The sequence below is a fragment of the Agelaius phoeniceus genome, chromosome 5 (assembly GCF_051311805.1).
Source record: "Agelaius phoeniceus isolate bAgePho1 chromosome 5, bAgePho1.hap1, whole genome shotgun sequence".
In the NCBI taxonomy this organism is placed as follows: domain Eukaryota; kingdom Metazoa; phylum Chordata; class Aves; order Passeriformes; family Icteridae; genus Agelaius; species Agelaius phoeniceus.
Genome location: NC_135269.1, coordinates 58,598,507 through 58,626,096, shown reverse-complemented (window position 1 = coordinate 58,626,096; position 27,590 = coordinate 58,598,507). Strand labels below are relative to the sequence as shown.

The 27,590-nt window shown below is 42.9% G+C and overlaps 1 protein-coding gene across 1 annotated transcript in view; it reads left to right on the top strand.

Annotated features, from left to right (window-relative positions):
- Positions 1-5,917, top strand: part of ABCD2 (ATP binding cassette subfamily D member 2) — a 44,065-nt gene extending 38,148 nt beyond the window's left edge. The window contains exon 10 of the mRNA XM_054631839.2: positions 1,558-5,917. Coding sequence (XP_054487814.1) covers positions 1,558-1,768 — 211 coding nt within the window. The 3' untranslated portion in view covers positions 1,769-5,917. The remainder of the gene's footprint in view (positions 1-1,557) is intronic.
- Positions 5,918-27,590: the final 21,673 nt, after the last annotated feature.

Below are 27,590 nucleotides of genomic sequence, written 5' to 3'. Positions count from 1 at the left end.
CTTTCAGCTCTCTTGACAAGCAGTGGATTGCTCTTTATTCTTTGTACTGGGGCAGTTGTTTAGTCAATATCTACTACAGATTCTAAGATAAGTTGTCTACAACAGTAGTGATGTAAATTAATTTAACATGGATTTTTTTCATTCTCTGAAAGGTATTTATTTATGCCTCTTATTTTCTTATTTTTCTAATGTGTTTCAGTTACTAATATGCAGATGTCTAAGAGGTAATTAATTAGGCTATGCCACAGCCACAGCAGGTATCACCAGATTATTCTGTAAAGGTGACTAGATATATGAGGTGTCCTGGGGGAGTTTACCAGTGCAGGGAGAAGATGGGAAACATGGCAAGTGGTTAAACTATTCTTCATTCTTCCATAGGAATACTATGCCTGACTAATTAATTGTGTCCTCTATCTGCAGCGTTTGGCTTCTTGATTTTTTGGGAATTTGGTGGTGGAAAAATAGAAGGATGGGTTAAGTATTTGATATCACAAAGGATAATATGCAAAAAAGTGGTGAATATTAGTCTGGAGATGAGTCTTTTTTCAGTCCCTTGTCATAAGCCATTGAGTGTATTAAAACTCTCACATTCCCTGGATGAGATTTACAGTCAGTGTTTTATGATGCATTTTACCTCCTATAATTTATAGTGATAAATTACACAGTCATACCGGCAGCTCTGAGGGAACTCTGTGCCCTTCCTCTGGCACCTCCTGAAAAATGTTTTGTCAGGTCCTGACAAACTCCACATGTGCACCTTTGAATATTTTCAATGCACACACCCTGATACTCACTGAAAGATCTGTTACTCCTATACAGACTTTTTTATTTTGGCCCCTTGCAAACTAAACCATGTTTTAGGAATAAAGTTACCTTTAGCCAACCTTACAAGACACAGGGGAACAAACTAAGGTATAATTTGAACAATTTGAGTTTTATCAGTAGGATCAGGTGTATCATGCCTGCCTCACTGTATTTGCTGCTAAGGAGGTCAGACATCTATCAGAAAGGGAGGTAAATAAAAAAAAACTGGGACTATAATCCCTGAGGGAGAAATGAACCTTGTCTGATGCTGCTGTTGTTGCTCCTGGGGAAAAAGGCATCTGATAAAGTTGTAGTGAAGGCAACTGTAGCCACAATGTTTCTAAGAAGGAGGCAGTAAGAGGGACAGCAGGTGATGAGTGGGCCTTCCACGGCCCTGCTGCCCACTCCTGCCAGCATCCCTGCAGGCGAGGGGCTCAGAGCCTGGGCTGCAGAGGCAGTGATTGCCCCTGCTGGGAGCTCACACCAGTGTTGCTGCTTCCAGCTGGCACCCGCTGAATTTCACTATTGGCCCGGGGCAGTCCTGGTGACAGGCTTGATATACCCAAATCCCTTATGAAAGAGTGTCCTGGGATCATGAGTCATTGAAAAAAAAGTCTTACCCAGTGATCCAGAGCTGGACAGCTCAAATTCCTTAGAGGCACCTTTGAAAAGAGACACATACATCCAAATTTGCATGCAAGAAGGAAGCATCTGTTCCCTGAGCCATTACTAATGTTTCAATTTCTGCTGCAGGAAGTACCACACTCACTTGCTGCAGTTTGATGGACAAGGTGGCTGGCGTTTCGAGCAGCTGGACACCGCTATCCGTTTGTCACTGAGTGAGGAAAAACAGAGACTGGAATCCCAGCTTGCAGGAATTCCTAAAATGCAGCAGAGACTCAATGAACTGTGTAAAATCCTGGGAGAAGATTCAGTGCTTAAAACAATGGACAAAGAAGAATAAATAATTTATGGTTTATGTTTTTAAAAGTATTTTTTTAGTTAAAAGCATTACAAATTCAGCCATTATCCTTTGCATGCATTGTGACAGAGGCTTAGAGCATAGCAAAACACAGCCAGCAGAAAATAATGCTCTGAACGCTATGTAAGACTTCAGTGTTTTAGTATTAGGGAGGTAAGTGGTTGAACTGTGAAAAGAAAATAAGCAAGTGCACAGAGTATGAGATTAGTCATTAAAGCTTATGTTAATTCCTAGTGAAAGCCCAATTCACTGCAAGAAACGACCAACACTCTTAGGTTTTATAGGTGAATTTTGGTCTGAGCCTTGGCCTGCAGAATGTGCTCTTGTACCAGTCACTGTGTGCGTATGACGTGCCTGCTACGCAGAGCAGCCGGGCATGACACTCAGGCATGGAGCACAGCAGGGGCAGTACCTGGGTGAGCATGCAGATGCATGCAAAAATCTCATTTGGGTATAAGAAACATTCTCTCAGCCCATGTAAAACAAGATTTCTGTTCTACTGCTGAATAGTATACATGCCTTTACCTGCATTTCCATAGGAAATAATGTAATAGGCTGACCAGAAGACAACTGTCTGAGCAAGCCACTGCCCTCGTGACAGAGAAGCAGGGACAGAGCTAAACATGTAATATACTTGTGCTTTATGCCATTACACATAGCTTCAGAGGCTCTTTGCCCTTCATGATACATCAATTCCTTCAGGGGATTATTTATGTCCCTCACTCAGTAACCTCTGGTGGTGTGGATGGAGCACTGGGCCTGGCATCAAGTGACTTAGTTTTGGCTTGACTAAATCATTCATCTTCTCTATGGGTCCAATCCAGCTGGCATCTATGTCTGACCCAGTTCCTCCATTGGCATAATCACAGTATAGACACTGTTTGTTCCATGAGACACTTTGTGGTGGGAAGCATTGTACGAGAAGGAAATGGCAGTTTCTAACAATATGCTGAATTCTCAGGCATGGCTATCCTGCCAAATGAAATGCTCAGCACTTAAAAAGGTCTGTGAAAAGTTAGAGCATTTGGTAACCACTAATGAATACACCTGCCATATTTTGGTGGAGTGACTGAACATTGCCCTCCCTGTGAGCAAATGCACTGGTTAACAGCCTTGCTTTCAGATGCACTCACTGATTGTCCCATCAGCTTTTCAGTTCAGGTCCCCAGTCAGTCAGAAGGTGCTTTAATAGAACTGCCTGAGACCCTGAGACAGTGCTGGCCTGAGTGCCTTGCTGAATGTAAAAGCTGGAAAATTAGAAATAAAGATGTGAATGTATTTAGGAGGTCCTGTTCTCTCTGAGTGCAAAGTGCATGGCAAAGGGGCAGCTCAGGAGTGAAGATCAGGAGGGCAAAGAAGCTTTGCAGATGGGCAAATGAGCCTTAGCTGAGATGTAGCAATCCTGAAGTTCGTTGTTTTTTTCTTTTTTTCCCTAGAAATGTGTGATTCCTTGGAAGATTTCTGTCTGTTGTTCGTAGTCTGAGAGAGGCAGTGCATAAACTGCTAAGAGCTGTTTGGAGAGGAGAAATATTTTAGGGGCATTTGCTGAGCTGGAAATGTTTGAGCACCTTAACGTTAATATAACCTGTTTCTTTTTTTCTGATTGCATCAGGAAAAAGAGGAAGGTGAATTGCCTCCATCTGCCAAATCCCAGTCCAGTGCACTAACCATTAGCCCATATTCCTTCTCAGTGTGCTCAGCTCACTGCTTGGTGTGGCATTTGCACCAGAAAATGGAGCAAGTCTGCTCCCTCCAGTGTCTGTAGCTTGAATGTAACCCTGTAATTTACCCTGGTGACAACAGTTGGTTCCTTTCATTAGTTTTTTTTCTGTAGAGCCCCCTGAGACATCTCATTGATATAGAAAAGAATGCTCCTAGGAACCTTTGAAAGGGCTGAAAAATTAAGGTTCAAGATAATAAGATGTTGTGTCGTAAAGCACAGATGGAGGTCACTGCTGGGGTGCCTGACAAGTGTATGCATTTTAATTTGCAAATGTCTGTGCTTGTCCCTCTCCCTGAAGGTGAGCTTTCCCCTTTCTCATCTTCAAAGCAAAATTCATAACTGCTAAGGAAAAAAAGAAGTCAGCCAAGAATCTGTTCTCAGTGAGCATAACCGAGATGACTGATGAGTGTAAAAGCTTGCAGGTTTCTGATTGATGTTTCTCTAAGATGAGATGAATCAGGGCACACCATGCACATCCCCTTGTCCCAGCTGCAGAGCATCCTGCTAGCACAAGGCAGCCCCAAAGCCACTTTCCACAAGCCTTTCCCAAGCCAGGACCTGAGGTGGAGGAAGGGGCATTGCTGTACCCCACCTCTCCATTAAGCACTTTAACATGTGGCTGGGAACTAAACCTGGGTTACCCACTCCCTGAATGAGTGGGATACTGAAAGATGCTGAAGAACTGGCCCAGTTTGGCACAGCTCCACATATCCCACCAAAGCTCTGCCCCTGTGTTTGACTTGCTGGGAGCCATTAAAGGCAGCACCTGAAATCTGCTGTATGCCTTACAGAGATCAAAGCTGGATATCCCTCATGGCACAAAACAAATCTCTTCTGAGGAAACCATGCTTAGTAGAAGAAAGTTTGTTTACTGTTTTTTTTTTTAATGAGATTATGCATAAAACATACAAAATTTATATATGTTACTGAAATTTTGACGTTATGAATTTTAATGTTATGAAATTTTGATGAAAACTGAAATCAGACCTGGATCAATCTAGTAGTATTTTCTTTGAAGTTCAACATTTATTTCTTGGTAATAGACAACCATTCCCTTTGAGCTGTATGGTGTAAAATACTCCAGCATCTCACTCAGCTATTTGTGTTCCTGTAGGCATGGCAAGAACATTAGAGGCCGCTCTGTTCTCTAAACAGGAACTTCCTGAGTGATACCTAGCTGGTTTTAGAAGGAATTTCTCTACTAAGGCCTCGTTATATTTCAAGTTAGCTTTGTGGCAGGAAGAGGAGCTGCCCTGCAGGTATTTTCTGCAAACTTTCTGTGTTGTTCCAAGGGCTAGTTGAGATTGGAGTCTCCGTTTCTGTTTCTGGAGAGTTTTACAGGGCATAGTCCAGCTCATTTTGTGCTGCTTTGGGCCATAGCAGAGGTGCATGCTCCCTGCTCAGGAATGGCTCATGGAGAGCTGTTCTGGAGACAGGGCATGGGGAGCACCTGGCCCTGGCCATGCAAGAGGGTCAGAGTGGGACAGGATACCTTGGTGGAAGCTTTCTTGTGGTGCAATGAGAGCTACTTATGAATGTTCATTCCCTTTTTGGTGTTGAGGAGCTGTGGCTCCCCAGGAGGCTGAGGATGTGACTTTTTGGCCTCCTTTCTGCCTGTCATACCTATCTGGAGCTAGCCAGACCCTGTCATGGTGTCTGTGCATTCAAGGCTGGGTTCTGCCCAGTACTGAGCACACCCAGCCCTGTGAGCACCCCCTCACTCCCCTGGGCTCAGGGCACACTGGATTGCCTGGGGCTGTTTGCACCTAGAAGTCTGCATAGGTGATGGGCAGAATTCATACCTGCTTCAGGCAGGTAGCATCTGTACAACAAAAATATGAGTTCTTCACTTCAGTGTGTTCAGATAATGCAGAGTGTTTTTGCAAGAATGTTCAGAATGAAAGGACACAACTTTTGTGCGTGGGATTTCACTATTTTAACCTGGGAGGACTTTGGTTTTTTACTTAGTTTTGGGGTCAGACTCATTCCTGGTTTGGACTTGGAAGTCCTCCTTCTGCAGGGACAGAAAACCCCACATACGTTTAAAGGAATTTTTCAAAAGCAGTGGCATTTGTATTTGAGTAGGGAATGAAGGACTGGGTATTAAATGGGATATTTTAGAGAAAATAATATCTTAAAGCAAATGAACACATCTACAGTCCACTCAAACTTACGAATGGTGATAATGCATGTCAAAGTCAAATTTCTGAGCCAATCATATAAAGAAATCCCCCTACTGAGCTGTTCATGAAGCTTAGGAGAACTGAACTGTTAATCAAATGTGTCTTTGTTTTGTTTATGTTTGATATTAATGCCTTTTAAGAGCAGACAATTTATAAAGCAATAAAATATGCTTTACAGTTGTAATTTATTCCAATCTGAAATAAAACATGTTGCATTTACTTTCAGTTTACAGTGTTCCTGATGAGTCATTCATAAAGCAGTCAGGACCTGCCTGCATGTGCTCTGGGAGTCCTTTCCCAACCCTTGTTTCTGTGATGGAGCAGGAAAGCTGGGGTGGATGCTGTGCATTTTCAAGTTAAAACAAGTATTTCATTCCTAGGTCAGGCTGGCATCAAAGGCTGCTGTGAGGTTTCTCCTTTTTTGTGCCATCCACTTTGGTGTGAGCCTCATTGATGACAGGAAGGTGACAAGAGCTGCCACCCCTTGCTGGGGCTTTTACACCAAGCAGCGAGCCAGAGGACTGTGTCAGCAGTGCAGCATCAGCAGCAGCATCACTCCCAAAGGTTGTTGTTAGGGTTTTTGTAAGGCACAGTTATGCACAGAGCATCAGCCACAAATAATCAGCAAGCAAGAGCTCACAATGGCCTAGCAGAGAGTGGGTTTTTCCTTAGGGAGTGTGAGGGTGATGGTTGCTTCTCAGCAGCCTTGACCCAGAGCTGGTTTGTGTCTTTGTGTCCAGCCCCTTTCCAGCTGTGTGGCAGGGGGTGGTGAGGTACTGTGTGGTACAGGACCTGGATTATGCAGTGGAAATGGTGGTCACTTGAGAATCAGATTCTCAAGGAGGGCTGGAGTCCAGTCCCCTGTGCCTCCCTTGCAGCCACTGCAGCCACTCAGAGGGAGAGCACTGGCAGAGAGTGAAGGACATGAGCAAAGAGAAATTCATTTCTGGGGGTCTCTGGGCAGGACCAGGCTGTAGCACCAGGCTGGGGGTGATGCATCAAACTATGGTAGTGAAGAAGGTGAGCTGAAAGCTGAGGCTGCCCTTCAGTTTCACCTTTTTTAATAAGAAATGCTTTGGTGTCCACTCCTTGGAGAGCATTCCTGCTTTCTGATCAGGAGCACTGGTGCCATGGGTTTGATGTGAAGTGTCAAAGTCCTGAGCCTCTGCCCAAGGGTTAGGTATCCCAAAAGAGAGGGAACAGTAAGACTTGCATCATGGGACCTAAAAGGACTCAGGAAATACTCAGAGCAAATGTGTTCAAAGACTTCCCACAGGTGAAATTTTCTATTAGGCGGAGAATATCTGGAAGAACTTCTTAACACTGGCCTCTGTATTATTTCTGATTATAGCACATTCTGCTGCACCTGCTTTGTATTTTTTAAATTAGTGTCTTTAACCTAATGTGATACCATCTCTGAGAGCATAACATTGACTTTTCAAAAATACTGCACTGACTCAGTGCAAGTCTGATGTGTCTGAACAATCTGGTTTTAAACAGGTAATTTAAAAAGGGAGAAAGAGATTGTGGCTGATGCAGAGCTGAGGAGCCAGCTGGGTCCTGGGGCTGGGCTCCCAGTAAACACCAGGCTGGGATGAGCTCTGGGAAAAAAACAGTCCAGGAGAGTCCATGGGAGGAGCCAGATGTTAGAAAAAGAGAATAATGAAACCTGTCTTGGAATTAAAGTAATTGTGCAATAGTACATTAGTTTTCTTTTGTTGTCATCAAATATACAAAGACAAGATGTCTCTGACAAAGCATTTCTAGGATAACACAAACAAAAATCCAAACCCACTCATTTATTGATCAACTCTAGCATGAAAAAAATTCATAAAAGTAATTAAAAAAAATCATAAAAGTAATAAAAATAATAAATAAAAAGGTTATAAAAGTAATTTAGATTGAAATGTCTTTGAAAGAGAGTTCATATTTGTTGGATTTTAGAGTTTAATTTCAAATAGATCAGATTCATAATGCTTTTCATAAAGACTTGAGTCTTTGGGAATTAGAATTTATTCTTACCTTAAGTAATATGATATTGAAGCAAACTCAATCTATTTAATATTTAAAGCAACTAAAAAAAATGCATTCAGTAATTCCAATATTCTTGTTCTTGGTTAAAATGTTCTCTTCAATTGTAGCCACAGTGTGCTATAAATACATCACATTTATGAGATACTTTTTTATCAGTTATCAGGTGTTTGCTGTGCTGGTGTGTTTGGAGATCTCTATCTTTATTATATGGGTTGCACTGAGTCTTCCTTCCCACCCTTATGTCCCATTTTCTGTCCCTGCTGGGATGGATGCAGCACTGAGACATCCGGGGCATTGCCTCTGATGGCAAGTGCTAGAGGAGAGGGAGTGAGGTGGGTCCTGTCTAATACATCTGCTTTTTTTATAGATCCAAACACTTGGAGGAAAAGACTCAAGGAGTAATGTCTGCACAACTAAAGTGCAGCAGCTGGCAAGGTACTAAAGCAAGGTGCTAGGGTGCAGCAGCTGGTAGTGGTAAAGCTGGGTTCTGCTGGATGTACACTCACAGGAACAGGGCACTCCTGCACTGAGCAAACACTTCCCAGCATCACTTTGCACCTGCAAAGACAGGTTGATTTCAAACTTACACAGCTCATACTTGTGAAAAACAAATAATACTCTTTTAATCCTAGCCCTCAGTTTTCATCAGAAACACACAATTGCCTTTTATAGTGTCCTTTGGAGTATTTCTAGGTAACCCATACATATAATCTGTTCTTAAATAACAGCATGCCTTGTCTGAGCTCTGCTGTTCAACCAAAATCCCTTTATAAGCAGTATGAAATGGCAGCCACAGAAGCAAAATTCTGAAAATTGCCATATCCTTTCTAGTGCAAAATGAGCATACAAGGAGGTGCTGTTGCAGTCTCTAGCTGGCCTATTTTTGTACTGTAATCATGTTACAGAGAATTCAACTCCTGTCTAATTGCCAGTGTTCCCTTATGTATGTGCCATGTGGCTCATTGCTGAGCATCAGATGAGGACTCTGTTTATTAGAGTCTGGCTTAAAATATTACGGGTGAAAAAAAGAGTGAATAATGTATTTCACACCAAGATGAAAGTGGAGGCAAGGTAATCTGGCCTGGGAGAATGACTGCACTTCCTTTGTAAGGACTTCTTTCCAGGGACTTCTGAAGGGAGGTTCAATTCCTCTTTCAAGTCATGGGCTGAAAACTGCTTCTCTCTGGCAGAGGATTTAATTAGCAACCAGGAAAAAAAAAAAAAAAAACCAAACAAAAAAGCCAACCAGTGGCAAACATAAGTTTTAAAGGTATTTAAAAGTATCTGTTTCTAAAAAATGAGCCTGATGGATGTTCCTGTAATTGATCTGATGTGGTACTGTCAATTTCCTGAGACCCTCTCCCCTGCTCTGACACTGGGCAAGGATGGAGCTGTTCTGGTGTGAGCTGGGATGCCATCAAGGCACTCTTCTGCCCCTTTGAGTGCCTCTGGGAAAACAGAGCTTAGTGCACTGGCATGGGCTCCAAACTTTCCAACCCCTGTCCCTCCAAAAAAGGGTTATTCCCTAAAAAATCTTCTCACTCTCTTGACTTTCACTCCTATTTTGCCTGTCCAAATTTCCAGGGGAGTTTGGAGTTCTCAAGGGCATCTTAGAGACAAACCAGATGGGCCCAAATCATGTTCTTACCTAGGACAGCTCAAGGCTGTATCACTAAACACCTGCCTAGTCTGCTGTGAGTGTAAGGCCATGTGCAAAGCGTTTTGGTTCAGTTTGTTCAAAGCTGTGCTTCAAGTTGTGTGTTTACTTTGCTAATTCAGAGGCTTATGCTGCTGCAAGGGACATAAATGAGATGCAGAAGCTGGAAGAATTCAGACTCTAATGAAGCCAGGACAGGTTTTACTTTGATGGGTGCTGGGGTGCTCCAGCAGAAGGTGCCTGTTTGGCACAGGGTGCTGTTTGATGGCATCTGTGGCTTGTGTTGAGTGGTGCCAAACCTGTCCCTCCTGGCCAGCAGGAAAGTGGGAACTCCTGTGCTGCTGGAATCAGGAGACTGCAGCACCCTGGGCTTTCCTGGACAACACAGCCACCCTGCTGAGCTCTGCTGCTCAGAGAGCTTGGGAGGAAAGCACTGAAGACCTGGAGCCATGAAGGATGAGTGTCTCCGGCTCTTTTCCTGCATTTGTTGGGAGCAAGTACAGACAGACCTGAGCTGCCCTTCCCCAGCACCCATGAAAGCACATTTTAGTCAGCACTGCCCACCCTGAGAGGCACTCACTCCTTCCTCAGGAGCTGCCCTGCCTTATGCAGTGCCAGGCAGAACACCATGCTGGGCTGCATGAAATGCAGTGCAGGGCTGCCTCCAGCCCAGAGCACGGCCAGCAGACCTCTGCTGTCTGCAGCCACCTGCCCAAACAGGTCTTAGGCTGGCTACAATCTATCTGGGCTTGTGCTTTAATCCTATCTGACTGTCACAATCTTTTCAAGGCCTTTTTGATTCCTTGTGGGTAGAGGCAGAAGAGGCACGGCTACACGCTCTCCTGAAGAATGAGGCGTGTGTGAGCAGAAACTATTTGCTTTGTTGCCCTTGAAGGTGAGTCCTCACCCACAGTGGCTCAGGTGAGAACTCTGCTGCGTGCCATGGAGAGCTTTCAGGCTGAGAGTTTCACCAGAAATGCACTCCATGAGCATTCAAGAATACTCCAGACCTGGGAGAGTTCTTCATCTTCTGTCTTGCTTCTTTAGCTCAACCAGATGGTGCTGCAGCTGTCTGAGCACCAGATTCAGCACAAATACACAAGGTTTTGTGTATTGTCTCTTTTTCAGGTTTCCTGTTCCACATGTAATGCTAAGCCTCAGGAATGCTGTTTGGAAAGTGCTGCTAGAGCTCCAGTCTTGTGGGCTTCTGGCAGGAATGAAATGCTGAGTTGAACACCATGCTGAGCAGTGGATCCAAATTTGTTGCTGGTGAAACACAGAGCATGTCAGGGAAACTAAACAAAGCAAATGTTCGAACCATGAAGCTCAGTCACCAGTCAGCAGGCACTCAGCTGTTCTGAAAAGGTTTCCTTAATGACCCTGATTAGATTATTAGAGAGGAACTTGAAAGAGGCCACGTTGCTGCTGAGTTTGCAGACTCCTATCAGCAGAGCATAGCCAAGGTTTGCTGCCATTCCAGGCTTGCTTCCTCTACAGTAATTTCCTGTAAAGATTATTGATAGTCAGTGAGTTCCAGTGATGACATGTGCAACTCCTTTTGCCATTAGTGGGCTAAGAAATTGTCATTACTTTCAGGCATAACACATAAAATAGTGACTGTATTCATGGCCCCTAACATTGTGAAAGCACTTAACAGTTTTGTTTTATATTAATATAATTTTCAGGTGCTTAGTTGCTCTTGGGAGTGACTGACTATGCAATACATTGCATATTTAATTGGTGAGATTTGAAGTCAAAATTATTCACAAATCCTAAATTCCTTCTCAAATTCTTTTCCCCACAGTTTGCACACTGCATTACTTAATTGGAGTAGCACTGCTGTGGGCAAGGCTCAGTAACCATGGCATTTCCCAAGAGTTTCATGACTTTGTCTCTTCCAGGCTGACATTTTCCTAGCTGAATACTCTGCCACACTTATAAAGCCTGCAGTGAGGATGATGTAAGATTTGCAGGTGCAAATCAAAGATGAATTGAATTTGGCCTTTAGTTACTCCTTGTTTAGTAGGACTGACATGACTGATAAGCTGAGGGGGGGAAAATGGTAAAAGAATGAAACACATAGAAGTTTCCTTACAGTCAATTCCAGCACTCAAAGTGCTGTCTGCCTGTACAGAAACCAGCTGTAGTAGGCTGGGAAGAGCTCTCATGTTGCCTAGGGCAGAGCTTTGATCAAACAACCTCAGCTTGTCTCTCCCAAAGCTTTCCTAATGCACCTGATACGGGATCCTGCCTGAGATAATGAATCATGGTGCATTTAAAAGAAAGTAAAGGATTAATGTTGCCTCTGCCTCTAATCCAAAGCAGCACCTTGATCATTCCTCCAGTCTGCAGAGTGGTGGCACAGCAGGAGTCCTGGGCTGAGCAGCCATGAATGTAGGTCACTGCCATCTGAGAGGCAGAATCAATACTTCAGGGTACATTGCTCCCTCTAGCTTACAGGTCTGATGAAAGAGGTAGGAGAACTAAAATTAATTTTTAAACAGCCTGACTGGAGGGCAAAATCATCTTAATTAAATCTCATGCACTCTTCCTCTGATCCAGCAGGCAGATGGTGTGTCCCTCCTGCACTTTGAAGAGGTTAGCCCAGAAGAGCTTCCAGGGAGAGCAGATCTGAGGCTGTCAGAGCTCCCTTTCAGACAGGTTTCCACTGCAGAGATCACTGACACTGGCTGTCTGTTGACAGACCACAGAGTCTGAAGACAAGAGACAGAGGGACATACTCCCAACTCTGTCCTTCCAAGGTGAAATAAGGGGAGGTCATGTGTTTTGGAAATTGAAAATTTTGGAATTTTAGGTTTTTTCCTCTTGTGCTTCTGTTTATTCATGGAGTTTTGAGCACAACTGTTTACACCTTGGTATGTCTTTCTCAAGAGGAGGTGCTGGTCAAGGTCCCAGAACAGGGAGCTGCCACACAGCACAGGCAGTACCTACCCACAGCACTGCTTTGCATTTGGCCTTACCTGTGGTTCATATTTCCAGGCTTTATTCTCTGGCTGTGAAACTAAAAATAAGATCCTTTTAATTTATTTTCTTAAAAAAAAAAAAGTGTATATGTCTATATGTCTCCTTTATTTACCTCCACAGAACTGGAATTCCTAGGGCAGGGTGAAGCCCAGTTCTTAGGAGATTTGTGATAAAATGGGTGAGAATTGGCTTTGTTGAGAAAACAGGTGAGTTCCTCTGATCTGTTCCAGCTGAAGCATTTGTGCTGTTTTGGAAGCAGAGCTGCCAGCCTGGCTTCCCCAAACACCATGTCCTTCTGGCCCCAGTGAAGGAGGAAGGAGCCGACCGAGGCCAGCAGCAATCCCGGGGTGTCCTGCAGGGCTCCTGGATTGAGGGCACTTCCAGTGCACCCTGCTGCTCTGCCCAGGCCCTGCACTGGGGAAGGGACTGGGGAAGGAGGGAACACCACTCCTCTCTCACACTGATGGGGTGAGGTTAAAGGCTCAGCAAGGGCAGCTGCTCCTCAGCGGAGCAAAAAGCCAGCAGTGGGGTGGAGGAAAGGGAAAGCTGGGCAAGAGGGAAGCCAGGGAATGCTTCCCCTCTGGGGCAGTAGAACTTTCTTTTGAAGACTAGAAGCAAGTCATCTTTGAAGTCTGTTTCAAACTGAGTACATAAGAGCTCTGAGGGTGTTCACATAACAGAGATGCCTGGCAGTAGTTCCAGGGATTGTGCAAGGGCTGCCATGAAGTCAACCAAGAATGAGATGAAGGAGCCGCTCCCCAGCCAGAGCAGTGGGGTGGGATTACCAGCCAGAGACCCATCCCTCACCAGCTGACAGGCTTAGGTGGAGCAGCTGGAAAACCACTCTTCTACAGCAGAGAGCCCTCATTCCCACTCCAGAAGAGCCTGTCCACAGCCAGGGGAGCTGCTGTCCACCTTTAGTGAATCATTAGAGCTGGGGCCCCTTCAACCCCTTCAGCCAATATTCTATGGGCCAAAGAAAACATTAATGCTTCTTTTTTAACCCCTTTGTAGAACTTTGAACCCCTGGTCCTTATGGGACCCCCAGATGCCTTTGAGAACCTCTGGCCACATCCAGCCATGACTGCAGCAATGCCTTTCTGGCATGCTATGGTTTCTCTGACTGAACACCAGCACATCCATCATCTTCCTGTTGTGCTGGAAGACACTTGTCCCAGGCCACCCAGAGGGTCCAGTGATAAGCATGATGAGTGTGTGGGGCACAGGGATAGACTGCAAGGGCCACCTAGTGCTTTGTGTGTGGCATGAGCTGGCACACAGTACCCACAGCAGCCAGCTCCTCATAGCCCAGAGGAGGGGACTCCAGAGCAGGAGAGCAGCTGATCTGGTGACTGCTGTGTGGGTGGGACAGAAAGCAGTGCATGAAGGCTGTTGGTGGATTGCCAGCCAGCCCACATGGATGTGAAATTACTCCTTATTTCCACTGTAATCAAGATTTATGAGAGCTTTATGTTGATGTGCCTTGTGGAGATGCACACATTGAGCACCACTCAAAGTTGCCAGCACAGACTTACACCCATGCATACCTTTAGCTGTGTTTCCTGGTGATTATCAATTGTGTCCTGAACACGGTGGCAAGATTGGAATGTTTCTAACCTGCTGCAGCCTGGGAAACATGTGGGCAAAGTTCTATGGTGCTTTTGTCTTTTCTGCAGAGTTCTTCCTCTGCCTGCAGTAGATGCTGCCTGGATATGACTCTCCTGGCCTGCCACATATATTGTGTAAATGAAAGTTGGAAAGAGTTTTCCTTATGAGCGCTGCTGCACGTGCCCCAAACAGCTGGACCTGAGAGTTACAGAACATGATGAAATGTTTCCCTGCCTGTTCCTACCTAGAGATATTTCAGTACCATTTCCCTGCTGATTCCAAACCTGTTTCTTCATGCTTCAAAACTAGGTTCTACGTGCTGGGGATGGCTTGCACAATCTGTTTCCAATGCAGAGTTCAAACACTTCTGATACTTTCATGAAGAAAAAATGGAGCAAGGTTTCATGTTTGCTAATGCCACACCTTGAGCAGTTTTTCTTAAAAATAGTGATATTTTTAGAAAACAACAAATATTGGATTGTTTTTATCTTAATATTTCTAACTTGCAAACCTTCAATATGTGGCTAATCTGAGTTTTCATATTTTCTTTGTGAATATGAGTGCTGGATATTTTCCTATTAATCTGGAAAGATTTTACTCTTGCATAATTATGAGTATGCAGGAGTTTGGCCTTTACAAAAAACATTACATCTTTGAAACTCTTAATGACAAGATAACATGACAAGATACAGCCCAACTACAAAATTTAAAAAATAACTTTCTCTTTATGCCATATAACAAAACAAGATTATTTTATTTTTTATTTTATGTGTATACTTTTAAACTGAGTCAAGCCAGGAAAATTTCAGTTTTCCCAGAAAAGATTTCATAAGATTTTATCTGTAACTAAATAGAGGGTTGTATTATAGTACATAAATCACAGTATTTTCTACACAAAAACTTGTTGGGTAATAGAAGATAGTTCAGCAGGTGGCTGATGACAGTAAGAGGTTAAAGTTCATATTCATTTCAAAGAACATGACCCATAGGTTAAAAAAAAATACTGTAAGTAGTAGTTAAATTAGAAAATATACAGAAAAGCCTGTATAATTAAGGATGTTTTATTGAGCATTCTGGAGAAATACATGCAGTTATGCTGAAGACTGAATGGCAGATTAGATAGTGATGAATATTGAGTTGTGTTATTATGTAGAAGGATTCTGGGCTTACAGGCCTTAAGCACAACTCATTGATTATTCTTGCTGCCTCCTAGCTTAGGGTTTAGTGGAAAAGGGCAGCACAAAGGCTTTAATGACAAATTCTGCCTTTCTAATGACATGGCTGCACACATTGCTGCCTAGACAAGGGGAGGCAGGAACTATTTCTTAAAAGTAGCATTACATCAGTTCTTTTGGTTTTAACTCAAATTCTGACCAAGCTTTCTGTGGGTCTTGAGAGGGTTTGCCAGGGTTTGAATGAGCTGCCACATGTCTGAGTGGTTTAGCTTAATTTGAAAGACAGTTTGGAAGCTGTGTGAACATGTACCCATAGTGGACAATTATATAAAAATTTGCCCATAGGGGTAGCTTACTGTAACCCCAGTTATTCACAATGTGGCTTGGACTTTGCTATGTGAAGGGGTTATTTATTGGTAATTATCATTGGTAATCACATGGCAAAGTACAGGCTACCAGCACCACTCATCTGCTGTATGACCAAGGAGCACCTCACCAAGGACACAGGGAAACTTTGGTCTCTTCTGAGCATCACTGGGGGTCTTGGACTGAGGGTATGTTGTGACAGAGATGTCATGTACACGTGTCACAGGCCTGCATTTACATCATGCACTTCATGCTTGAGAAAAAAGAAGTGAGGTAGAACTTTGTCCCACAGTTTGCCAAGCAGCAAAATGTGGTCACTGTTTTACCAGGTAAATAGAGAAATTCAGAGCACAAAGACTGTCTTTGGGTCTTCAGTCTAAGAACCTTAACTCTGTGAAAGGGACTAGTGTTGAAAAACTTTCAAATACTGAATAACTCTGTAATAAGGCTTCTTTGTGTCCTGCCCCTATCTAGCACCTGAGCTGACCACCACTCAGGTAGAAGGTTGGGTTTATTGCATTTTACATTGTCAGTGAGGAGCATGGAAGGTACCCATAACAAATTCCCAGAAAAAAATTCTGAATTGCTACTGTATCAACCCAACTGAGGAATTAGACTGAGCAGATCTACACAGGAAAAAAGTAAACAGGAAGAATGAATATAAATAAATATTTCCTGTGTATTTGTCCTGTGCCTATAATGATAATCAGTTACCTCTTTTGACTGGAGCAGCAGCACTGATTTTCAGGCAGGTGAGCTCCTTCTATCCCTGTGCTTGTCTGACAATGATTTGCTCTTCTCTTTAGTTTTTTGTAGTTTTTTAATCACCTTGCATGTTGAAGCCTTCAGGATGCCTTCATGAAAGGCTTCTGTTACAGACTGAGTACAGGGGTATCAAGCTAATGCTGTAACAAGAGGTATCAAGAAGGACTTCAGAGCAGGGAGACTGAGGGCTCTGGGGAGCAGTTATTTTTTCATCAGTTCTTCTGGTCAAAGGGAAGGGGCTTGAAAGGGCCAGTTGAACCTGGTGACTCAACAAATGGTCACAGAACTGGGGCCACAGCCAGGGGTTGGCTGCTTATACCATGGCTCCCACTTTGAGAAACCTGGACTACTGATGGGGTCCACCTGGCAGAGAAAGGGAAGAGCATCTTTGGTCAGGGGCTTGCCCAGCTGGTGAAGAAAGCTTTAAAGTAAGGGTGCCAGGGGAGGGAAATCTCTGGTAAGGACTGGTCCTTTCCAGTCCTGCCCATTTGATGCCAGGGAAAGCAAGAGATGCCCAGACATTGAAGTGCAATCACAGGTCAGCAGGAGAGCACCTGAAGGGCAGCACAAAGGAATTCCTGACACTCCAGGCAGAGTTGGTTTCACTGGGGCCACAGCCTCACTGCCCCTGTGCAGGCACACTCAGCACAGGGGATCAGCTGGAGGAGGCAGAGACGTGCACACCCCTGCAGGGCTGTGCTCTCCTGTCCTGGGATGGCAGCTGTGCCTGGAGGGCTGCAATGGAGGGACAGGGCTCTTTGGGAAGGACAGGCAGGAGAGATGAGGGGAGGGTGCTGCCCTGGTGCCAGTGACCAGCTGGAGGGCATGGAGCAAAGTCTGGGGCAAAGAGGAGAGAGCCTGTGGGTCAGGATTAAAGGGAGGGCAGGGACAGGGGCATTGCAGTGGGGTCTGCTACAGCTGCCAGGCCAGGAACCACATGAGGTCCTCTGTGGGTGTCCTCACATTCAGAACTCCTGGTGTTCATGGGGGACTTCATCCACCCCAAAATCTGCTGGAAGGACAACACAACAGAGCATAAGCAATCCAGGATGCTCCTGGAATGCATTGGTAGTAACTCCTCCAAGGGATAGGATCTCACCAACAGTAGGATCTGGTGGGGAATGTGAATCTCCCGGGCAGCCTGGGCTGCAGTGACCATGAAGTGGTGGAATTTGAGATCCTCAGGGTGGTGATTAGGGTGCACTGCAAGCTCAATACCCCGGACTTCAGCAGAGCAGATTTTGGCCTGTTCAGGGATCTGCTTGATAGAGTGCCATGGGAGAAAGTCCTGGAGGGAAGAGAAGCCTGAGAAAGGTGGTCAATATTCAAAGGTCACTTCCTCCAAAGTCAGGAGTGATGCAAAGAGGAAGTCAGCAGGACTGGGAGAATGAAGAACTGCCCACTGTTGGAGAAAATCAGGTTTCAGACCATCTAAGGTACCTGAAGGTGTGACCAAGCCCATGGAACCTGATGGGAGCCATCTGTGGGTCCTGAGGTGGGAGGAGAGGGTAAGCCAATATACATCATATTTGAGAAGTTGTGGTGGTCCAGTGAAGTTACCACAGACTAAAAAAGGGGAAGCATAACCCTCATTTTTAGAAAAAGAAAAAAGAAAGATATCAGGAACTACAGGTTAGTCAGTCTCATCTTGGTGACCTGGAAGTGTTCAAGGCCAGGTTGGATGGGACTCTGATCTACTGGAAGGTGTCCCTGCCCATAGCAGGGGAGTTTGAACAAGATGATCTATAAGGTCCCTTCAAAACCAAACTATTCTGTGAATAATCTTAGGACTAAACTGAAATATGGTGATGAAATCTGCAAGATGGTTACTTTGCCCTGCCCAAACATAAAAAGAAGGATTTATTAGACATCTGCTAAAAATGATTGACAGTCAATATCTGTATCTGCTTTAATATAATTTTAGTCTGTGATCTTTATTGTTTCTATGTTTGCTATAAGGAGAGGCTATGGTTAGTTAATCCAAGAGCTACAGATTGCTCTGTCATAGCAGGAGGTATGATATGTCACTTTTTAAAGTTTTAAAACAAAACAGTTTTCAGCAGAAGCCTCCCAGACCGTGGGTTTGCAAGCTGTGCTTGGGAAACAACATCTCTCAAGCCATTGCTCAAGCCAATGAGAACCTGCTTGTTCAAGGTGTGCCTTATACACACCCTGTTCTGCTATATAATTCATGGTAATTATATGCTCATTGAAAACACAGAACAAAACCAGAACTGGGAACAAATAGACAGTCTGGGGAAAAAAAAATCTTTGGTCTGTAACAATTTTTAAATAGATGCCATTAGTTTGCTCCTGCAAAAGTTATCATCACAGCAGGGCAGGACTCTGGCTTCTTGCTTGCAACTAGCCAAACGTTCCTGACAGTGGGCACGCTGTGTGAGAAAAGAAAGAAGTCCCTAGGGAATAACTGACTCTCCCAAGTTGGCATTAACACAGGTATGCTTTTTTCCTTCCCTAGACCTTGTGGAACAAACAGGGGAAGGAGGCTTGAACAGCTTCCAGGCAGAGTGGAGCAGGGCTTGCCCTCTCCTTGCCCTGGTATAAAGCAAGTCCAGCCCCACTCGGTCTGAAGGGTAGGATTGGTGACCTCTGCCTCCTCTAGAAGAAAAAGCCAAGGTGCCAGACTGGGGAGGGCAGAGCAGCAGGCCCTTGGTGACAGCAGGGATCTTAGCTGCTACTGCTCATCATTAATGTAGGGCTGCACACTCTCCTTGCATGGGGCCATAAACCTGAACTTTATGCAGTTGCCAGAGTCCCTTATTGCTCTTGGTTTACTCATAGCAAAGCATAATTTTGCTTTGGTTTCATTTCTCAGGAGTTTGTTAGTTTCCTGAGGACAAAAAGTATGAACTCATAACTCTCCTAGTTAGAGGTGCACAGGCTATTTAATTCACTGTAGCTGTATTTTATCAATTAGTCCCTGCCAATTACTTAATTACTGTGCCAGTAGTGTAGCTATGAATAGATGTTCTGTTGCTGAGTGTGGTGACAGAATTAAACCCACGTGCAATGAGATACTCCCCACAGACTCTCCCATGCTCCCCACAGTTGTTACTATAGAAAAGATGCAAAATCCCAGCCCTTTACAAAGTATTTTATCTATATGTATACACACACACACACACACTCATACAGCACATACTCATACAGACATATTCCACTGTTTTCTCTTGATAAAGGACAAAAATGTGTAAGACTAAACCAAGATCCTATAAGCTACAAAAAAAACCCCACAAAACAAGAAAACATTCCTATAAAGAAAAACATCCAAACCAATCACCTGATATTTTAGAAATTAAACTAAGAAATGATCATTAGTGGGTGGCAATATTTGCAACAGTGGGACTACAGACACAATATGGCAGAAGAAGCTCTGGGTGTCACAGAGCATTTCTTTTCAGGTGAAGACTGCACTTGGAGAAGTTGGCCAGATAGGATAAAAATGTAGGACTACAAAGGACAGAAATAAAAAGCTCTCTGGGCTAAACTGTGCTTTGCAAATCAGAGGATGTGGAAGGAATTTGAACAGCTGAGTTTCATCATCTTCCTGTTAAAATGATGGTGAATGCTGAGTAATTTCAAAGTAAAAAATAACTCCATTATTAGAGAAATTTAATCTGGCCATAGGTGTCAGCAAAGATCACAAATTTCAATGGAATAAGACATTTAAATTTCATTTTACTATAGACACTTATATGTAAATTACATCATATAACCAATGCTACATGTATCTTCAAGTCTGGAGCTATTTAAATAATACATAATGATAGCTGATGCAGAATTATTCCAAGTTGATTTACCTGCTTCTTGTCTTCTTTTGAAATTTTAATTTCATTATGACAGAAAACTCAGTGCTGTGATACAAAGTGGAAGGCTTTGAAGACCGAAAATAGGAACACTAACATAATGTGGATTGATAATCAGAAGAAAACAAACAATAACATCTCTTATAATGCTCTATAAATGCTTAAAAAATAATTAAGGTTGCGTATGATCTATCATCATGATAGTGAAGGCAACTCTCATGTAAAACTGTTTTTTCTGAAGATCTCCTGGATAATTTAAAAACAAACAAACAAATAAACAACCCCAATCAAACAGGAAAACCTCAACAGGCAAACAAACAAACAAAAGTACAACTTTCACATACCCAAGAAAAGCTAGAAAATTTGATGTGAGTGTAAGATCAGACTGTAAACGCAATGAATCCTTGGCTTTATTAGTGCAAGAATTAGAAGATTGGTCTTCTGGTATCTTAAGCCTGTCCCATAAGTGTTGATGAATTTTCACAAGAGTGAAAGCAGAGAGACTTATCTGTGGAGCACAAAACTCCATTGGGTGAGTAAGGGCAGCAGAATCCAGCCCGAATGAATCAGACAAATAACCACAATTATGTGAACTAGGTGCCTAGGGCATTACCTTAGTGTGCACAAAACTCTTAGATGTTGAGCTCTTGATGAACCAGCTGCTCTTATCAGGAGCCTGGATACTCCTCGATGCCAAGGATTACATCCTCTTTGGATGGGTAAACTGTAGGAAAACACTAAAATCAAGACATCCAGAAGAGTGTATGGAGACACCTCAGCATCGAGAAACAGCACTTAGCACTAGGTGGTGCTCTTTTCTCTACTATACTACTATTCAATGGTTGTGAGGGACATTTTTTACATTACACTGCCACATTTGTTACAGGAGGACTTCACTCAAAGAACAGAAAACGCAGAAGAAAAAGCATAAAGAAACCAGAATTCTTTCTTGTGTTGATTAGCCATTGTCCATGGGCCTAGAGATACAAATGAGGTCACAGTAATTTCTGAATGGACACTGCTGCTGCTCCTGGTCCTTTTCTGCCAGTGGCATTTACAGTGTCTCAGTAGTGAGGGATTTCTCACTTTCCCAAAGAGATTTTCTTGGATATGAACATGGACCACTGTAATGAACTTCATTCCTGAGATCCTCCTTCTGTACTCTCAATCACAGCCTGTTCCTCTGTTCACTCATTCCCTCCAGGTATTTCTGTTCTTTAGTTATGTGCTCTGTGGCTATTATGTAACCAGGGATACACACACACACACGCACACACAGAGCTAATTTAAGGATTTTCTCTTGTACCAGTCTATCACATATTACAGGTCCTCCTCATTCCTCATATTTTTCTAAAACAGCCCTAATTTCTTCAATGCTTTGATTATCTAAGCCTCAGAAAAATATTTGCTAAGATCCACATTTTCCATGGAAAGCCAGACAATGAGATAATAACTTTAATAGTTATGAAAATATCTAGAAGAATCTCCTAATACAGAATGACGCAGTGATAGAAAGTGGTAAATGAAATTCAGAGCACAAAGGCAGAGGAGAAGATGGTCTTCCATTTACAGGGAAAACAAAACAAAAAAAGATTTCACTATTACCATACAGGAAGAAGATATTAGATGGTGAATAACAAATGCCAGCTCAGTGCTGGTCAATCAGACAAACAGCCTCAGGACTTGCAAACAAAATGAGAAAAACAGAGAACATCCCTGTGCTAGGGTAAGAATCCATGGTGCAGCCTAACATGGAGTGTAGTTTCAGTATATTCTCCTGATTTCAGGCAGGAGGTAACAGAATTGGAAGAATCCAGAAAAGGGCAGTAGAAGTACTCAGAAATTGTATGAGCAGAATCAAATGTATTTAGAGCATTCAGCTGGAAAAAGAGACAGCTGAAAAGTCATGTCTAGTTTGATGTTCACTTGTCCTTTTAGTGGGTCCCCTGAAATAAAGGAATACTTGTTTTTATTCACTTTTTGGAGCGTGAGTTCCTTTGGTACTATCCCAAACAATTATCAAATTTGCACTGTATTAACAGAATTTTCTGTCTCCCTCCATTTATATTTTCCTGATCCCCAGTGAATAGTTTGTTAAAGCCAGTTCCTTTTTGTTCTTTATACCTCCTTTTCAACTCCACCATGCTGGTTTCTGGCCCTCTTTGAGCAGCACCAGTTAGGGCTTAACCCATCAGAGCATTAAGAACTGTTCTGCAGGTGCTGTTGCTGCCCAGTGCCTGTGATGCCCTGGGGTAGCTGCAGGGGTGCTGGCCATCTGCCCTGGCTGAGCCACAGGTTCTGAAGACCCCAGCAGAGCCTGGAAAGTGCCCCACACTCCCAGCACAACATTAACAGAGATGCCAAGGCAGATCCAGATGGCATAGTCTGAGAACATAGGAGATGCTTTTGAGGGAGAGCATGTGTACCTGGCCTCTTCCTCTGGTCCAGTCTCCTAAGCCCACAGACATTGGGACTGCCTGTTCCTTTTATTATCTGTTAATAAAGGCATTGTTCACAAATCTTGTCTAATCCTTTTTATGCCTGCTAATAGCCTGCTTTCCCAATCTCCTGTGGCAATGAATTCCAGAAGTTCATTACCCACTGTGCAAAGAAGTGTTCTTTCATTTCAGGAGCAACTATATCTATGCTCCCAGTCCACAAATATAAATTTAAATAAAACTCAGTCAGTCACTGTTGTATCATCTTTTGACCTAAGTGTTTCCAAGTGATATACACACAGTGAGTGGTATGAAAATAAATTAAAATAAATATTAAGGTAAACAAGGCTCAGTTTCTTGCATTTTTCCAAGGGAAGGTGAGGAGTTGTTGTTTAACCATTGCTACTACCTGGATAAGTGCATGCCTCTCCTCCACCCAAGTGTAAGTCCAGCCCTGAGATGGAAGCACATCCTTCCTCACAGAAAGGGGAGGTGAGGCTTGGTGCTGCAGCTGCCATGGTACAGCACGTGGTCCTTCTGCAAACCTGGCTTGGGAACTTCTGCCTCTCACATCTCCCAGCTTGTTATATCACTGTTTCCATGAGCTTTTTTCTGTGTGACAGTGCCAAGCCAGCCTGCACTCACAGAGAGAGTAAAGCAACCTGTGCCATGCTTAATCTACAGCTGTCATCCCTTAATTTATAAATTCCATGATGCTATCAAAATAAAAACCCTCAGTTTTGTCTTGCAATATCTACTCTTTACCTGCCCAACCCTCTGTTGTTCAGGTAACTCTCCACCCACTTGTTCTTCCCCAAGCTCCTATGTTGCCTGTGGCTTGTGGTCCAAGTATTGTTTAGGTAATTAGTCACGTCTTCACCCACCTTCCATCCTTCTTTTTTTGTTATTACTATTTATTGGTTTTACTGTGGTAATGCCTAAGGATGCCAATTAGGAAATGGGATTTTGTAAAAAATTGTACAGGTTCTAAGCTGAAGAATTCACCATCTGGGTCTTGGGCACTCCATGAGTAGGAAATAGAGAAGTGGGAGGGAGTCTGGGAACACAGTTCAGCAGGATAAGATGTTTACACAGTGTAATAATAGAACTGGCAAGCAAGTAACCTCTGCTAGTAGTCATCTGCAGGTTCTGTAGGGAAACAGAAAATTTCCCATTCTCATTGGAACTACTTTCATCTGGATATTTTACCAGAGATGTGTAACTTAACATTGATTCCATCTGGGATGTGCTAGGGTTTGATTCTTATCATTTAAATATATAAAGTAATTTCTTTTCTATCTTATCCAGGGCAGATTGGCAAGGCTGCACAGAGGATGCTGCCCAGAGGAGTCTGCCCTGGGGACTGCTAATACTGTGCTCACCATACAAATACAGGACTCCCATAATTCAGTACTTTCCAGAAGGCTGAACCGAAACTTGAAATCACAGTGGTGAAGAGGGAAATGGGAAGGACAGAGGAAGGATGAGGATACTATTAGGAAGGACATAATGAAAAATCCATCATGTTGGGTAACTGTATCCTTAAGCCAAAATTTATGTTGTGCAACTGTGACACATTCAAGTCTGAACAGCTGGTTTTGGTGAGAGGCAGCAGAAATTAATTTCCCGTGCAGCTTTTGTATTAATAATTCATCTCGTTAAGGTGTGGTCTAATGGTGTTTGCGCAGGCACAGGAATCAGCCCTAATATTGTTTTTGACAAGCATCTCTTCTACAGGCATCTGCAATTCACGTGTCCTTCTTGCCTCAGTTTCTCTCTACGAGAAGGAAAAGGCTGTACAGGCTTTGGTTAAGATGTGTGAAGTAGCTGGCTACTTTACTACTTTACACTGTTACTGCTCTACACTGTTACTACTCTGGAGTCTTTTGCAATGACATGAAGGCAGCATAACATTCAGTTATCCTGATCATGTTGGGTTTATTTCAAAGCACTGGTGAGTCAGGCCCAAGGACCAGGTTTAGAAGCACAAGATTCTGACCCACAGGATTAAGTCCCTTGCAAAAAACTACAGGACCTGGCTAATCTTGGGAGGTATTTAACAACCCAAAGACCCAGTAAGATCTTGTCCTGCTAAGACTTATTTTTTTCTTCATACTGTGCTAGATTATAATAGTATTATGATAAATGATTGAACTAAATTACATTATTATAAAGACTACTTTCTGGTCTTTTTTCCACTCATGTCCATTATTTAGATTCTTCCTTCAATACCTGAAGGGACTTCCAGTTGCCAGGGTGAACTTGCAAGATTTTACTGCAGAACAGGTGATCCCAACTTTCAGTTAACCAACAAATCCTCAAAACACAGTGACATAAAAGGCATATTCATTCTTAGTGATATCCACTGATTTGAATCATGAATCTGTTTAAGATCACATATTGGAGGTCTGCTACAGAGATATGTTTTAGCTCTGGTTTTTTTCATGTATTTTCTTCTAGTCTGGCAGTACTGGTTCAATGGGGATCTAATGTGTATTTGTGCTACATGGGATATAATACAATATGCATGTTTATATCAAAATATATATGACCCTGATATGACCATCTTAGTATAGACAGCAGTAATAGTAGTACAAATTACAGCATTCCTTAGGCCCAGAAGAAAGACAAATAAGTGTATGGGCAAAAGCACATTTTTGTTATAGAACACAACCACTCTGGCCTGCCAGGGGCCAAGAAAATGACACTGCTTTGTTAACAACAATATAGTTATAAAATTTTTATGAGTAAAAAGCATTAGTACACAATGAAATACTTTCTTTCTTCATCAAGTGTAGCGGTTCTATTCCCACTGAATCCTCTGCTCAGCTCCAGATATGATCCTTTTATCATATGTTTCTTTTCATTGTATTTTCTCCTGTACAGTTCATTCATTTCTGGAAGGTGGATGGAAAACACCAACTTCCTTTCTTCTCACTTCAGAGGTGCCTCATGTTGCTTTTCCTCTTATGCTGATCAGCTCCAGAAATAACCCTGCAGAGCCATTGCTTGGCTTTGATTCCAGAAATCCCTCTTCCTTCTCCACCCTGTCCTTTCTGGTTTCTCTACCTTCTTCTCCCCACAGACATCTGTACTAAACCAGTTTGTTTCCTTTCCTTATCTGCAGTTATTCTGATTACATAAACATCACCTTGCACTCCTTTTTTCCTTCTCAACTTTGAGATTACTTCCCCCCATCCTGTCATGAGCCAAGTTTGCAGCTTGCTTTGTTCTCCACAGTTATTGGAAGCAAATGCTCCCCTGTTGTATATTTTAGCCTGCCAGTTAAGAGTGGCTTAACACTTTTCTTTACTCATTGTTATTTAACCAAAAGTCTTAGTGAGTGATGGGAAGAAAATGGTAGGTATTTAAAATGTCTTTTATAGGCTTGACTGCTTTCCAAGACCTGCAGTTTAAAATGAGAAGCCAGTCAGAGAAGAAAAAACTACTTCCAGAAAGTTCTTAAAAATCAAATTGTAACAGCTTTTAGAAGTTTAGTTTTGTTCATAGCAGAGATCTTTCAAAAGGTGACTTTGGAAAAGCCTAAGGTTCATGTAAGCCCAAGGCATCAAGCAGAAAATACAAAGAGAAGTTTCACTTTGCCAAGTAGAAAGCTGGAAGCACTGTATACATTAATGTTGAAGAGTTTAGTGCTTATGAGAGAAAATGGAGTGAGTATTGCTGATGCATGAATGTTGCTGACATAATTTCCATCAGCAACAGCTCATGAAACACAGTTGCATAGGAGTTCAGTTACCTTTCCTGTATCAGAAGATACTGGAATACAAGGAATTATTGGGTCACACAGTTCATAGGCAGACATGGACAAGCAAAAAGCAGAGAGAAAATCTGTGGCCACTTATATAAGCCCAAATATTCCCATTTTTCAAATTACTGTATAAATGAATATAATATAAATTTTGCTCACTTTAATTTATGCATTATCTTCTATTTGCCTAATGTTTAGGCTTCACAGTGTGTTAAAAGTCATGGAATAAATTGTGGCTTGTATGTGGCAAAGAAGATTATATTTAGTATATACATTCAAGAAAACAATAGTCACTTATGAGATGATATATAGCTGATTATTTTGTGTGTGTGAATTTAATAAAGCAGCATGAACTATGCAGATGACGAGATGTAATGTCCTTCAATATTATTCTTTTATAGCACTTGAATAGTTTGTGTTCCACTGTCTGTATCTGAAAGAATCACTGCCTTCCATAATGGTGGGGAAATGCTTAACTTGACAAAACCTAATATTTGATTGACAAAACCTAAGGATTTTTCTTGAAGCCTTCTACCAGTCATGGTGCAATTAATCTATTTGACACAGATTAATCAGAAATCAGTGATTTATGTATTATTGCCTGTCTCAATGAAACCAAGTCACCTCCGTTGCTTAGCAGAATCTCCTCTTCAAATTAAATGAAATGCTCAACAGGTCAAAGAAATAAGCAACTAACAAGCCAAATCTTTGATTAAATTGGCTTATTTAGCACTGCTAAGTTATCAGTTAAAAAATTGGAAGTGGTTTATTTCAATTAGATAATTTCAAACCCAGCTGGTACAGCATAGGCACAGCTGATACAGCTTGTCTGCAAACATCCACAGGTCAAAGCACAGGGCTCTGACCCTTAAGTGGGGTCTGCTTGGCTCATTCAGGTTGTGTGTAGCTCAGTGATTTTAAGCAGCTTCTGAGGCTTACAGGAACTCTGTGGGCAGCCTCATCATCTGTGCAGGGTGTGCTGTGTGTGTGTCAAGCAGAGCACTCATCCTTGCAAGCACAGGTTTTTGTTTGGTTGTCCAGTGAATGAAGCTCATGGTGCTGAGTCATGTGGCAGGAGAATGGAGGCAGTGAAAGTGTGGCAGGAGAATGGAGGCAGTGAAAGTGTGGCACTGTCACTGGGATGGCTGCCAGGGAGTGATGAGGGGTGTTCCCAGAGTCCTCCTCCAAGTACCGAGCAGGGACCAGAGCTGTGAACTCCCTCCCTGCTCCCCAGCCCTGAAGTCTGTCCCCCATCCCTCTGCAGCTGCTCAGGG